The sequence below is a fragment of the Sapajus apella genome, unplaced genomic scaffold, assembly GCF_009761245.1.
Source record: "Sapajus apella isolate SASKATOON/1434 unplaced genomic scaffold, GSC_monkey_1.0 scaffold56, whole genome shotgun sequence".
NCBI lineage: Eukaryota > Metazoa > Chordata > Mammalia > Primates > Cebidae > Sapajus > Sapajus apella.
The window spans coordinates 6,876,666-6,892,465 of NW_022436996.1; the positions used below are offsets into that span (position 1 = coordinate 6,876,666).

The 15,800-nt window shown below is 42.6% G+C and overlaps 1 protein-coding gene across 3 annotated transcripts in view; it reads right to left on the reverse strand.

Moving 5' to 3' along the window:
* The window catches only part of GALNTL5 (polypeptide N-acetylgalactosaminyltransferase like 5), a 63,539-nt gene that overhangs the window by 31,181 nt on the left and 16,558 nt on the right, over positions 1 to 15,800 (reverse strand). For 2 of the 3 annotated variants that reach the window (XM_032244963.1, XM_032244962.1), the window contains one exon: positions 15,001 to 15,116. In XM_032244963.1, coding sequence (XP_032100854.1) covers positions 15,001 to 15,116 — 116 coding nt within the window. Of the gene's footprint in view, positions 1 to 2,707; positions 2,875 to 15,000; positions 15,122 to 15,800 lie in introns of all 3 variants that reach the window. The other variant, XM_032244961.1, reaches the window with a different exon arrangement.

Genomic DNA, 15,800 nt, shown 5'->3' on the forward strand with positions numbered 1-15,800 from the left:
GAGGCAGGCATACAGGCTGCACAGCTGTACTTGCAGGCCTGGGCAGCATCTCAGCTCGAAGGTCTCCAGCGGGGTGCTCACATCCAGGATGTAGGAGGTGGCAGAAGGAGGGAGAAGCTGGACACCACGAGCCAGGCCCTAGAGGAGATAAAGGCATTGAGGCAGCAGCAGTCACTGACTAGAAGTGGAGGGCTTGGGTATTTTAGAAGATGTCCATGTTGTTGGCTTGCAGTCTAGAGGGACCAGGACTATGGAAATGGTGAATGGCATCAGGTCATGGACAGGCTGTTTCTGTAACTCAGTGGGGGCAGCTGCCTGGGCCTCTGGTCCTGCTCCCCAACGCTGAGCAGTCTATTGGCAATAACTGTGGGTGTCAGCTGGAAAGACAGGGTTTTGTTGAAGAAATTGCCCTTAAACCCATGATGAAGTCACTGTGAATTAAAGGCAGGAAGGAGTCAACCCTGAGCTCCGTCAGAGGCTAGAACAACCTACTCCTGCATTTGAGGCTCCCCGTGGGTCAAAGGCTCAGATTGAGGAGGAGAAGCAGAGGTGTCTGGCTGGGCAGCATACCCGCATGTTGGCAGCAGCGACCCCCTCATCTCTTCTGAAGGGGACCACGATGTATGATGAACGTATGGGAAGGTTGACACACATGGCCTGGATGTTTGTGTCCCCACTAAAATTCAAAGTACCCACAATATGATGGTATTTGTGGGTGGGGCCTTGCAGGGACACAGTTGGGCCATAGAGCCAGATTGCTCTTTCCGCAACATGAGGGCATAGCGAAAAGATGGCTGGCCATCGCCCAGGGAGAGGCCCTCTGTAAGAACTCGGCCTGCTGGCACCCTGACCTTGGACTTCCAACCAGCACTCTGAGAAATAAATGTTTGTTGTTTAAGCCACCCGCTTTGTGGTGTTTTGTTACAGCGCCAAGCTAAAACACCAGATACGTCTCTAAATTCATGGTTCTGAAAGGCTGGGTGAGGTATCCATCCTATGCTCATTCCTGGCATGGTGTCCCCATGGCAGCATCCTTGTACTTCACATCCTGCGTGAGAAGTTTGAATTCCACAGTCTGTCAGGTTGTCCCACTCTGTCCCCTGCTGCTGGCTTTCCCAGCGACTTCTTGACCAGTAAGTTGCCAAACATGTTGCTGTCTTTTGAGCAGATGAGGCAGCGTGGGTGACGCGGGCAGCAGGGAAGCCAGGCCCTCACTCCACACTCTTCCCATGCACCAGGCTAGAAGTAAACAGTCTTGTGGCCTCAGAGATTGGTGACCCCCTTAGAAATGGTGTTATTTACGACAGCTGCCTGGCCAGCCTCTACAGTTCTACCACACAACTGCCAGTGACTTGAGTCACATTCAGGAGTCACCTAGATTCACTTCCCCATAGGGTGAACCTCATGGATGGCTTCTTCCTCTGCCTGTTCTTCTTACTGCTCCTCCTCCTTGTTTTGCTTCTGATCTCATAGTGAGTCACGTTTACAGTGGATTGGGTAGACTTTCAGCCTGAAACTTACCCAGTATTGACATCATTGCTTCGATACTGCTGGCTTGCCTAAGGTTTGTACTCCATTGTAAATTAGATGAATAATTTCAAATTCTAAGTGTTGCTAACTAGTGCTAGTATCACGATTCTTTAAAACCAGTAAGCATGGAAGAATACACACAGAACTGCAGTTGGCCCGTTTCCACTTCTTTCACGGAATTCCTAGATCATCTCCTTTTCCTGCATTAAGCCCCTAATAGCTCCTCATAGCTTCAAGATAAAATTCAAGCAATGCTTTTTATGAGCAGTTACCCCCACACACACTTTTTTAAAGTGATGGGGTTTTGCCATGTTGCCCAGGCTGCTCTTGAACTCCTAAGCCCAAGGGATCTGCCCACCTTGGCCTCCCAAAGTGCTGGGATTATAGGTGTGAGCCACAGGGCCGGGCTGGGAGTTCCCTTTCAATAACTCTGGTTCCGCCCACCTTACCCCTGCAATTTATACTCATGTGTAAACTACACGTAATATGGCAGCATGTATTTCAAGCTCACTGTGTCTTCTCTTGCTTCTGGGCCTTTACAATGCTGCTTGAGCTGCCTAAAACACCTTTCCCTTCCTCTCCACCTGGATTATTCCAACTCATCATTCAGATGTCAGTTGACATGTCACTTCTCCCTGAAGGTATCTCTAAGGATGTGGATGGTGTCCCTGTGTTTATGCTGTGGAAGCACTGCCCCTCCACCCCCCTGCCACGAGCCGAGACCTCACACGTCCACCATGTGCCAAGGGCCCCTGGTGCAGTGCCTACCCCAGTACCCACCAAAAAGATTCTTCGTACAAAATACTGAAGTGCCATCGGGGAGAGCACTACGTTCAAAGTAGGTTAGATGGCTGGGCGTGGTGGTTTACACCTGTAATCCCAGCACTTTGGGAGGCTGAGGCGGACAGATTACTTGAGGTCAAAAGTTCAAAACCAGCCTGTTCAACATGGTGAAACCCCGTCTCTACTCAAAATACAAAAATTAGCTGGGGATGGTAGTGTGTGCCTATAATCCCAGCTACTTGGGAAGCTGAGGCAGCAGAATGTCTTGAACCCGGGAGGCGGAGGTTGCAGGGAGCCAAGACTGTGCCACTGGACTCCAGCCTGGGCAATGGAGCAAGACTCCATCTCAACAACAACAACAAAAGTAGATTAGATGATGAGCTTCCTATCTTACCAACTTCGCTCATGTCATCTACCAAAATAATTTCTTCAAGAAGATAGTGTGGCGTGAGGTTCCAGACGCTGGACATGGTACGAAACAAGGCATGAAATTCTTCATTATAGAAGCAAATGACAATGCTGGCAGTCGGGAGGCGGACTGGGTAACGTTTTTGAAGACACCTGCAGGCAGAAACAATGTGAAGAAAACGATTCATCTAACCATCCGTCTAAATGCCTTGGATGTTTTGCCATCTCATTGAAACACTTTTCCTTATTTGCATCTTTTTAACCCCTTACTCCTTCCAGGGAAAATTATGGTAATAAGATGACAGTACATCTAAAAACACAAAAATGTATTTACCATCTTATGTTGTTCTAAAATTTTCTGAATCATTTCCCCCTTCTTAATATCAGTAATAATTGCTCTGTCCTGAGACTGTGTTGATAACCTTAGTTCTATTTTAAATACAGTATAAACACAAATTATATGCATATATTAGCTTCTGTTATAAGAATGAATCAGTTTTATCTTTTTTGCTGTTGCCATGGCAGAAGAGATAAAAATGAATTATTAAGCTTGCACATTGAAAGGTGTACATTAACTTTACTGTGCTGTCTTCAGAGAAAACTCCAGCTTTATTATTATATTTGTGGAGTCTGTTGCAACAAAAAAGTGCAGTAGATATGGTCTAATTGGATTTCTTCTGAATATTTGACAAAAATGCTTTATTTTATTTTTATTTTTTTGAGACGGAGCTTTGCTCTTTTGCCCAGGCTGGAGTGTAATGGTGTGATCTTGGCTTACTGCAACCTCTGCTTCCTGGGTTCAAGTGATTCTCCTGCCTCAGCCTCCCGAGTAGATGGGAGTACATGAGTGTGCCACCACGCCTGTCTAATTTTTTTATTTGTAGTAGAGATGGGGTTTCACCATGTTGGCCAGGCTGGTCTTGAACTCCTGAACTCAGGTGATCCACCCGCCTCAGCCTCCCAAAGTATTGGGATTGCAAGCGTGAGCCAACCCCCCCCGGCCCAAAAATATTTTATTTTTTATTTGTGCACATGAGGGAAACAAAGAAGCTGAATTCTGGAATTCTAGTAGTATTAGTTATTATTTAGATTGATATATTATTTGGTTATATTCTAAAATATTTTGGTTGTAAATTAAATAAATCTCCTGGAGCTAACTTTAGCAAAAGAAAGGGAGGTGTGGCTGGTGTGATGGCGCTCATGCCTGTAATCCCAGCACTTTGGGAGGCTGAGGTGGGCAGATCACCTTAGGTCAGGGATTCGAGACCAGCTTGGACAATATGGCAAAACCTATCTTTACTAAAAGTACAAAAATTAGCCAGATGTGGTGGTGTGCACTTGTAGTCCCAGCTACTAAGGAGGCTAAGGCAGAGAACTGCTTGAACCTGGGAGGGGAAGTTGTAGTGAGCCAAGATTACACCACTGCCTCTGCAAGAGGGGAGGGGGAAAGGGTGGGAGGAAGGGAGGGGGGAAGGAAGGAAGGCAGGCAGGAAGCAGAGAGAGATGTATTGTGAGCTGACTCAAATGTCTCCCAGGACCTAGCAGCTACAGCAGCTGTAGCCTCAAGGAATAATTACAACTACAGGCTTGAATGACGTCTGGACACTCTCCATCTCTGCTTTTGTCTTTACATCTGGGAAAAGTAATAATAGCAATATCAACCTACCTCCAAGGGCTGTGAAGATTCAGTGAATTAACATATCTGCTTATGGTGCACAGATCAGCACCTGGCATGCAGTAAGTATTCAGACAGAAGGCTCGTTACACAATTATGATCCTTCCTCTGCAAATGCGCTTGTTTCCACTTCTTTAGTGGGAAATGTGATTGATATGAGCATATCTTATAGGAAGTACCCAGGGAGAAACTGGTGGGACTTTACCTATTCTAAGATGAAATATTGACCAGAAAAGATTCATTGGCCCAGCTTTGCCATAGGTGCCTATCCCCGGGTTCATAAACTGGGGCCAGAAAATGGAGTCAAAGTAAATAATCATTGTTACCTCTGCAATCACATGGAAAAGGGAAAAAACAATGGGAAAGGAGGGCTGGACAGGCAATCCTACAGGCATCCTGGACAGTCGCCTCAGGGTACTCACAAAATGAAGTCACCAGGGAAGGAGAGGGCCTTGTCCTGGTCCTCATTTTTATCCAAGACAAGATGAAGACGTAGAAGTCACATCCACTGGGTGGAACTGACATCAGACTCAAAGGAATGGAGAGCCCGAGGGACAGGGCCAAGGGAAGGCCGGAACAATGGGAATGAGGCCCCTGCAGGTGTGCACTTGGGTCTGGAACACTGCGTGGAAAATGCAGCTGTGCAGAAACATGTGGAAAAACAATTAAAAGGCCTGATGGCTCACGCCTGTCATCCTAGCACTTTGAGAGGCCAAGGTGGGTAGCTCACCTGAGGTCAGAGGTGCAAGACCAGCCTGGCCAACATGGTGAAACCCTGTCTCTACTAAAAATACAAAAGTTAGCCAGGTGTGGTGGCACATGGCTGTAATCCCAGCTACTCAGGAGGCTGAGCCAGGAGAATCACTTGAACCCAGAAGGCAGTGAATCGAGATCCCACCACTATACTCCAGCCCAGGTGACAGATTGAGACTCCACCTCAAAAAAAAAAAAAAAAAAATTCCAGTAAGATCACTGAGTTATGAGAGAGGAATAGGAGAGAGAGAGAAAATATGATGCTAGCCTCAACTAATAAAAAACCAATACTATGAACTGGTGAGAAGTGGTGGTCCAGAATGACTTGTGCTGCTAAAATCACATCTGTGATGTTATGGTCAGTCCTGAGTGTATCACTTTAAGAAAACTACAAATAAACTGTGTCCCTTCAGTTTGATGATAATGGAGGAGCCTGAAAGTCACATGAGGACTCAAGATCCCCAAGAGAACCTGGTGTGTGCAGGTTTCTCAAAAATAGATCAGGGCCAGCGCGGTGGCTCGCGCCTGTAATCCTAGCACTTTGGGAGCCCGAGGCAGGCAGATCACTTGAGGTCAGGAGTTTGAGACCAGCTTGGCCAACATGGTGAAACCCCATCTCTACTAAAAATACAAAAAAAAAGAAAAAAATTAGCCAGGCGTGATGCCGGATGCCTGTAATCCCAGCTACTCAGGAGCCTGAGGCAGGAGAATCACTTGAACCCGGGAGGTGGAGGTTGCAGTGAGCTGAGATTGCACCACTGCACTCCAGCCTGGGCAACAAAAGCGAAACTGTCTCAAAAAAAAAAAAAAAAAAATCAATACACGTTGCTATGGTATGTTTATAACAACTCTCTCAACCTAAGCTATTTTTAAGAGTAAAAGTAATTTGGATGGCCTTTCGTTGTCCTCAGTGAGCTGATCTTATAAATCTGCTGACTTTATATATTATAATAGTTCAGTACAAAGCAGTACTGTTTTAGGTTGAATCCTGTCCTCTAAAATTCATATGGTAAAATTCTAGTCCCCAGGACCTCAGAATGTGATCCTATTTGGAAAAAGAGTTGCTGTGGACATAATTGTAAGATGAGCTCATTAGGGTGGGCCCTAATCCAATGTAACTCATGTTCTTAAATAAAGGGGAAATTTGAACACAGAAACAGACATATGCAAAGGGAAGACAACATTAAGAGTTCCAGGGAGAAGATAAGATGGCTGCCTACAAGCTGAGGGGACATGTCTGGAACTGACCCTTTCTTTACAGCTCTCAGAAGCAACCGACCGAACCAACACCTTGGTTTCAGACTGCTGGCCTCCAAAACTGAGAGAGATTAATTTGTGTTGTCTAAGCTACCCAGCTGACGGTACTTTCTTACTGCAGCCCGACCAAACCAATACATGGATACCAAATTTTACCATGCCTCAGTCTCCCCTGGGGTTCTTGCTGACTGCAGATGCTGATTAAGGAGATCTGGGGTGGGACCTGAGATGCTAACAAGCTCCCAGGGGCTGTCAGGGCTGTTGGTTTTCAGACCATATTTTGAATGGAAATGGTCTACTGGGCACAGGCACTGTTACAATGACAATCTTTTAAGCATGTTAGAAAAATGTGGTGATAGATGACTGATAAATTAATTTTTTTTTTTGAGACAGTCTCACTCTGTCATCCAAGTTGGAGTTCAATGGCGTGATCTTGGTTCACTGCAACCTCCACCTCCTGGGTTCAAGAGATTCTCTTGCCTCAGCCTCCTGAGTAGCTGGGACTACAGGTGCACACCGTCACGCTTGGCTAATTTTTGTAGTTTACTTTAGTAGAGACAGGGTTTCACCATATTGGTTAGACTGGTTTCAAACTCCAACCTCAGGCGATTCACCTGCCTCAGCCTCTCAAAGTGCTGGGATTACAGGCGTGAGCCACCATGCCCAGCTGATAAACTAATGTGTAAATGGCGATTTATTTGTTTAAATCAAATTTCTAAAACTTGATTTTTCTAAATAATTTTTGGATCAGAGGCAGTTGTAAATTATATAGAAATTAAAAATGAAAGCCTATCATGTTAAAATCTAAGAGATATGACCAAAATTTTAATCAGAATAAAATGAATATTTATAAATGTACAACGAAGAGGTAAAATAATCAAACTAACTTTATAAACTACCAAAAAAAAAAAAAACGGGATAAACCAAAAGAAAGAAAAATGAACCAATAAAGATAACTAGATAGCTAGAAATTAACGAATTGGAAGACAAAAAAAGGAAAATTGGTGAGGATAATCAAAAGTTGGTTTTTTGAAAGACAAAACAATGCATATCAAGCTTAGAAAGGGAGTGGGAAAATATACAACAAACAAATGAGAAAGAAGGCATGGTATCAGTGGAGGTAATAATAATTAGGGAAATAAGATACACAACTTTTTGCCAATAAATTTAAAACCAGGTGGAATGAAGTTTTATGACAATAGTTTCCTAAATAGCCCCTAGAAATAGAAAGCTTGAGTAGAACAATAACCTTAGAGAAATCTGGAAGTTTCTCAATGTCTACCACTAAAAAATGCACTAGTGGCCAGGTGTGGTGGCTCACACCTGTAATCCCAGCACTTTGGTAGGCAGAGGCCGGTGGATCACCTGAGGTCAGGAGTTCGAGACCAGCCTGACCAACATGGAAAACCCACCGCCTCTGCTAAAAATACAAAATTAGCCGAGTATGGTAGCGCATACCTATAACCCAGCTATTCGGGAGACTGAGGCAGGAGATTTGCTTAAACCCAGGTTGTGGTAAGCCAAGATCGCGCCATTGCACTCCAACCTGGGCAACAAGAATGAAACTCTGTCTCAAAAAAAAAATGCACTGGTGATTCATAATTACCAAGCACATGCTATTTCAACATAATAGGTAATTACCATATTATCCCAACCATTTTAGAGTCAAAAACTCTCAAATTCATTTTATAAAGCCAGTATAAGTCTGATATCAAAATCTGATGAAGATAACACAAAAAAGAAAAACAAATCAGGATTTTAAAAACTTGAATCATACATAGACTTCTTTTGAAGAGAAAAAATAAGGTCTTAGCCTCCAGAGATGAATTGTTAAAGTTTCTTAAATATGTGAACTTACGAGCTCAGCATCTCCTTGTGCTCATAAGTTCATACACAGCCAAAAACAAAACAGTTAGAAATAATGAAATATAGCTAGAAGGGTTAAAATCAACTAAATTAATATTAATTTCAGGTTGGGTTTTGCTGAAATGACATCACCACTTATAACTTGCTTTCCACTTGTTATAGGAAAGTTAATTTCTTAATTTGATTTGACTCTCCTACTATGTAGCATATGTTTGCTTAAATCTCTTAGTCCTGCCGGGTGCAGTGGCTCATGCCTGTAATCCCAGCACTTTGGGAGGCCGAGGCGGGTGGATCACCTGAGGTTGGGAGTTCGAGACCAGCCTGACGAACACGGAGAAACCCTGTCTCTACTAAAAAATACAAAATTAGCTGGACATGGTGGCACATGTCTGTAATCCCAGCTACTCGGGGCCCTGAGGCAGGAGAATCACTTGAACCTGGGAGGCAGAGGTTGCGGTGAGCTGAGATCGTGCCATTGCACTACAGCCTGGGCAACAAGAGTGAAACTCCGTCTCAAAAAAAATCTCTCAGTCCTATTTTTGTATGTGAAATATTGTTTTAAAAAATTTATGCCAGGCGAGATGTCTCATACCTGTAATCCCAGCACTTTGGGAGGCCAAGGCAGGGGGATCACAAGGTCAGGAGTTTGAGACCGGCTTGCCCAACATGGTGAAACCCCATCTCTACTAAAAAAAAAAAAAAAATACAAAAAATTTAGCTGGGCGTGGTGGCAGGCACCTGTAATCCCAGCTACTCAGGAGGCTGAGGCAGAAGAATTGCTTTGAACCTGGGAGGTGGAGGTTGCAGTGAGCTGAGATCACACCACTAGACTCTAGCTTGGGTGACAGAGCAAGACTCCGTCTAAAAAAGAAAAAAAATCTATTGGCCATACTGTAAAGTAACTTGTTATAACATGTAATTTATATATTTGGTCTGCCTTTGTTTGACATCATTTGTATAATGTACTAATACTTTTCTTATTACCTACTGAAATTCAGTGAGTCTAGTAACAGGCTGTCCTCCTGAATAAATATATATTTATTAAAAGTAATACATGAAAGTAGGAAGAAGAAATTTTAGAATTCTCCTGGATAATTTCATTAAGAATCTGCGGTCTTCTGAAAATATATACATAAATCTCAATTTGAAAAACATGACTAAAAACACAAGACCTAACTTATGCTGCCTACAAGAAACTCACTTCACCTTTAAGGACAGACAAGGATGAAGAGTGATAAGCTGGAAAAAGGTATTTCATGCAAATGGAAACCAAAAGAGAGCAGAGTACTTACACTGAAGTAACATAGATAAGTCAAAAACTGCAAAAGAGTTAAAGAAGGTCATTTTATATAGTGATAAGGGGCCTGATTCATTAAGAAGACACAATATTATATTGCCAATTGATTACTAAGATATAACATCAAGAAGACATATTGTAAATATAACTATACCCAACATCAGAGAACCTAAATATCTAAAGAAAACATTAATAATCTGAAGAGAGAAATAGACTGCAATAACATAATGGTAGGGGACTTCAATACCCCACTTACACCTATGTACAGATCATCCAGACAGAAAATCAGTAAGGAAATACTGGGCTTCAACTATGCTTTAGATCAAATGGACCTAACAGACACATTCAGAGCATTTTATCCAACAGCTGAAGGGCATACGTTTCTCCTCTGGGGCACATGGGCCATCCTCCAGGATTGATCAAATATTAGGCCACAGAACAAGTCTTAACAATTTAAGATTGAAATCATATCAAGCATCTTTTCTGACCACATGGAATGCAACTAGAAATCAGTAATGGGACAAATGTCAGAAAACTCACAAATATGAGGAAATTAAACAACATGTTCCTAAACAACCAAGGGGTCAAAGAAGAAATTTTTAAAAAGACAGTAAAATGGAAATTTAAAATATCTTGACAAATGGAAACAAACAAAGAAAAAAATACCAAAACATATGGGATGCAGCAAAAGCAGTACTAAGTTTGGGGATTATAGGAATAAACACCTATATCAAAAAAGAAGAAAGTTTCCAAATACACAACCTAATGTTATGCCTGATGGAACAAGAGAAAGATGAGCAGACTAAGCCCACATTTAGTAAAAGAAGGAAAACGACAAAGTGCAGAAATAAATGTAATAGAGATTAGGAAGACGATAGAAAAGACAAAGCAAACCAAAAGTTGGGTTTTTAAAAGGACAGGCAAATTTGACAAACCTTTAGCTAGACTAAGAAAAAGAAGAGTAAACAAACAAACAAACAAAAAAGCAGGACCCGAAGTGAAAGAGGAGACGTCATTGACATCACAGAAATAGAGAGAGTAAGAGACTACTATGAACAATTACATGCCAACAAATTGGACGACCTAGAAGACGTGAATAAACTCCAGAAACATACAACCTGGCAAAACAGAATCATGAAGAAATTGAAAATCTGAACAGAGTAAAATGAGTAAGGGCATTGGATCAAGAATAAAAATCTCTCATCAAAGAAAACCCCAGGACCTGATGGCGTCACTGCTGAATTTACTTAAAGAATGAACACCAATCCCTTTCGAACTCTTCCAAAAATTTAAAGAGGAAGAAACACTTCCAAACTCATTTTAGGAGACCAAATTATATTTTTTTTAGAAAGTAAGGCAAAGCTAAAATGAAAATTCCATTTAACGAAATAACATGGCTATTACAATAATGGCTAAAAATCTGGTTGGACTCCAGATAGTGGTAGCTACTCTTAGAAGTTGATTTTTAAATGTAGTAGTGGGTTCTTTGAACAGAATTGAATTTCCCAGTAAGTAAGTTATATTTTGAATATTAAAACTGCCAAGTCCACTTTTCTTTTTGGACAAATCTCTCTAAATGTTCTGCTTTTTGAACAGTAATCATGTGAAAGGGAAGGGAAGCAAAAGCAATGACACTGTTTTAGAAGGTGAGATTTAGGGAGAATAAATGATAATACAGAGAGAATTTCATAACTTAAAAGATATTTTTAAATGTTGAGCTTTGTAGAAAATAAATATTCAGTTCAGTGAAACATGGTTATCTAATATTAATACCATGTTCTATGGTTTGAGTAAATTTAAATTTTTATTTTATCATGACCCTGATACATTGTGTCATCATGTACAAACTCTACATCTCTTGAGTGTGCCACAGCATAAGTGATATTTGTGGCTTCAAATGTTAGTGTTGCACACAAGTTGCAACAAGTCAAAGTGGCCCCACTTTCTCCTGTTTCCTGGATATTCCTTAATGTAAGAATTTCTCATTTAAAGGAGAATATTAGCCCTTTTTGTCTGGAAACCATCAGAACCTAAAAGATACTAAAAAGGCATTAGCACATACACACTACAACATAGATGAACCTTGAGGGCATTATGCTGAGCAAAATAAGTCAGTCACAAAAAAAGACAAATACCGTATGAATTCACTTATATTAGGAACTTAATCAAATTCATAGACGCACAAAGTAGAATGGTGGTTCTAGGGAGTGTTAGAGTGGGAAACGGAGAGTTGTTGTTTGATGAGTGCTGTATTAGCTGGTTTTCACACTGCTATAAAGATTCTACCTGAGACTGGGTAATTTCTAAACAAAAGAGGTTTAATTGACTCACAGTTCCACATGGTTGGGGAAGCCTCAGGAAGCTTACAATCATGGCAGAAGATGAAGGGGAAGCAAGGAACATTTCACACGGTGGTGGGAGAGGGAGCATGGGGGAAACTACCACTTTAAAAACCATCAGATCTCATGAGAAGTCCCTCACTATCATGAGAACAGCATAGGGGAAACCACCCCCATGATCCAATCACCCCCTATCTGGTCCCTCCCTCGACACCTGGGGATTACAATTCGACATGAGATTTGGGTGGGGACACAGAGCCAAACCATATAATTCTGCCCCTGGCCCCTCCCAAATCTCATGTCCTTTTCACATTTCAAAACCAGTCATGCCTTCCCAACAGTTCCCCAAAGTATTAAATCATTCCAGTATTAACTCAAAAGTCCACTGTCCAAAGTCTCATCTGAGACAAGTGTCTTCCTCTTATGAGCCTATAAAATCAAAAACAAGTTAGTTATTTTCAAGATACAGTGGGGTTATAGGCATTGGGTAAATATTCCCATTCCAAATGGGAAAAGTTGGGCAAAACAAAGGGGCCACAGGCCCCATGCAAATCTGAAACCCAGAGGGGCAGTCATTAAATATTTTTTTTTCCTTTTCTTTTGAGATGGAGTCTCGCTCTGTCACCCAGGCTGGAGTGCAGTGGTGCAATCTTGGCTTGCTGGGTTTAAGCAATTATCCTGCCTCAGCCTCCCGAGAAGCTGGGATTACAGGTGCATGCCACCATGCCTGGCTAATTTTGCATTTTTACTAGAGATGGGGTTTCACCATGCTGGCCAGGCAGTCTCGAACTCCTGATCTCATGATCTGCCAGCCAAGGCCTCCCAAAGGGCTGGGATTACAGGCGTGACCCATGGTGCCTGGCCCCTAAATCTTAAAGTTCTGAAATGATCTCCTCTGACTCCACGTCTCACATCCAGGGCACACTGATGCAAGGGTAGGCTCCCGAGACCTTGGGCAGCTCTGCCTCTGTGGCTCTGCAGGGTACATCTTCTGCAGCTGTTTTCATGGGCTGGTGTTGATTGCCTGTGGCTTTTCCCAGTGCATGGTGCAAGCTGTTGGTCGATTACCGTTCTGGGGTCAGGAGGATGGTGGTCCTCTTCCAACAGCTCCACTAGGCAGTGCCTCGGTGGGGACTATGTGTGGGGTCTCCATCCCCACATTTCCCTTCCCCACATTACTCTAGTAGAGCTTCTCCATGAGGACTCTGCCCCTGCAGCAGGCTTCTGCCTAGACACCCAGGTATTTCCATATATCCTCTGAATTCTAGGTGGAGGCTCCCAAAGCTCAGCTCTTGTCTTCTGTGCACACAGGCCCAATACCACATGGAAGCCACCAAGGCTTGGGGCTTGCACCCTCTGACACCACAGCCTGAGTTGTACTTTGGCCCCTTTTAGTCATGGCTGGAGCAGCTGGGACACAGGGCACCTTGTCCCAACGCTGCACAGAGCAGTGGTGCCCTAGGCCTCGCCCACAAAATCATTTTTCCTTCTAGGTCTCCGGGCCTGTGATGGGAGAAATTGCTATGAAGATCTCTGAAACGCCCTTGAGACATTTTCCTCATTGTCTCAGCTATTAACATTCAGCTCCTCATTACTTGTGTAAATTTCTTTTTCTTTCTTTCTTTCTTTCTTTTTTTTTTTAAGATGGGGTTTCACCATGTTGGCCAGGCTGGTCTCAAATTCCTGACCTCAGGTGATCCGCCCACCTTGGTCTCCCAAAGTGCTGGGATTACAGGCTTGAGTCACCATGCCCAGCCACTTGTGTCAATTTCTGCAGCTGGATTGGGCTTAAATTTCTCCACAGAAAATGGGTTTTTCTATTCTACACAGGATCCCCTGCAAATTTTCCAAACCTCAAATTCAAAGTTCCATAGATCTCCAGCGTAGGGGCAAAATGCTACCAGTCTCTTTGCTAAAGCATAATGAGAGTCACCTTTACTCCAGTTCTCAACAAGGTCCTCATGTCCATCTGAGATCACCTCAGCCTGGACTTCACTGTCCACATCACTATCAGCATTTTGACCAAAGCCATTCAACGAGTCTCTAGGAAATTCCAAACTTTCCCACATCTTCCTACCTTCCTCTGAGCCCTCCAAACTGTTTCAGTCTCTGCCCGTTACCCAGTTCCAAAGTTGCTTCCACATTTTTAGGTATCTTTATAGCAGTGCCCTACTCCCAGTACCAATTTTCTGTATTCGTCTATTTTTACACTGCTATAAAGATTCTACCTGAGACTGGGTAATTTCTAAACAAAAGAGGTTTCGTTGGCTCATAGTTCCACATGGCTGGGAGGCACAGGAAACTTACAATCATGGTAGAAGGTGAAGGGAAAGCAAGGCACGTGGTGGCAGGAGGGAGAGAGTGCAGAGGAAACTGCTGCTTTAAAAACCATCAGCTTTCGTGAGAACTCTCTAACTATCATGAGAACAGCATGAGGGAAACCACTCCCATGATTCAATCACCTCCCACTTGGTCCCTCCCTTGACACCTGGGAATTACAACTCGAGATAAGATTTGGGTGGGGACACAGAGCCAAATCATATCAGGTACAGAACTTCAGTTTGGAATGGTGAGAGGGTTCTGGAGATGGATGGTATCGATGGCTGCACAATGGGACTGTCCATATTGTACATTTAAAAATGATTAAAATGGTAAATTTTATGTAATGCTTATTTTATCACATAACATAATCATTATGATTATTAATACAATGATTGAAGGAACTTTTTTTTTTTTGGAAGAAAAAAAAAAAAGCAGATTTGAGGGGAAAAAAGGCAGCTTTCCAGAGCATTTTGTATCAGGAATGAATGCCCCTTTGGCCAGAAGCCCTTATTGGTGATTTAATAAAAGATCTGTGTCACTCAATTCTTGGAAACTTCTAGAACATATTTTGTGCCCATGAAAAAGATAGTCTCCACACTATAAGCATTAGAATCTTGAAATAGAATCTTGACATTATCTGAATTCAAGTCCTAAAAACAGGAATCTATATTATAACATTTCTATCTAGTATGTTAAAATTAAAATCTGGTTAGTAATTGTTTCCTTTCTATTTATCTAGAGAATGAGAGAGAGAGAAAGAGAGAACATACATTTTACTCCTGGTATCTGGCACTTCTCTCTCGATGCCCAAGCTTCTACTGATAAATATATTAAATCCATATTTTGAAAAACCTTCACGAAGTTCTCGGTTTGTATAGTTAAAATCCTCACCTGCAAGAAAATGTAATTAGAGTCATATAAGTAAAGGGTTACTAGCAGTGATGCAGGAAAGGAAAGATCTAGAATAACCAAAATAATTTTTTAAAAGAACCAGAATAGAATTCAGAAATCAATCTGTGCAAAAATGGTGAAATAATTCTTGACAAAGATGGGTGTTACAGTGCGTTTTGCATTGCTATTCTGAGGCTGGGTAATTTATAAGAAAAAGAGATTTATTTGGCTCACAGTTCTGCAAGCTGTGCCAGAAGCATGCAGCCGGCATCTGCTTCTAGTGGGAGCCTCAGGCAGCTTCCAGTCTTGGCAGGAGGTAAAGGGAAAACAGTCAAGTCACATGGTGAGAGAGGGAGCAAGGGGTGGGGAGATGCCAGGCTCTTAAACAACCAGCTTTCCCATGAGCTAACAGAAGCAGGGCTCATTCCTGTAGGCAGCCACCAAGCCGTTCATGAGGGATCTGCCCACATAACCCGGACACATCCTGCCAGCCTCCACATTCAAGACTGTGGGCCAAATTTCAACAGGAGACATGGAGGGGGGTAAGTATTCTGATTATATCAGTGGCGAAAGGGGAGTTTATCAGCAAGGGGTGTTGATCAACTGGATATCTGCAGAAAATAACCTACATGTGATGGTCCATTTTCAATTCTAAGTGCCTCAGTATAGGTTTAAGCAG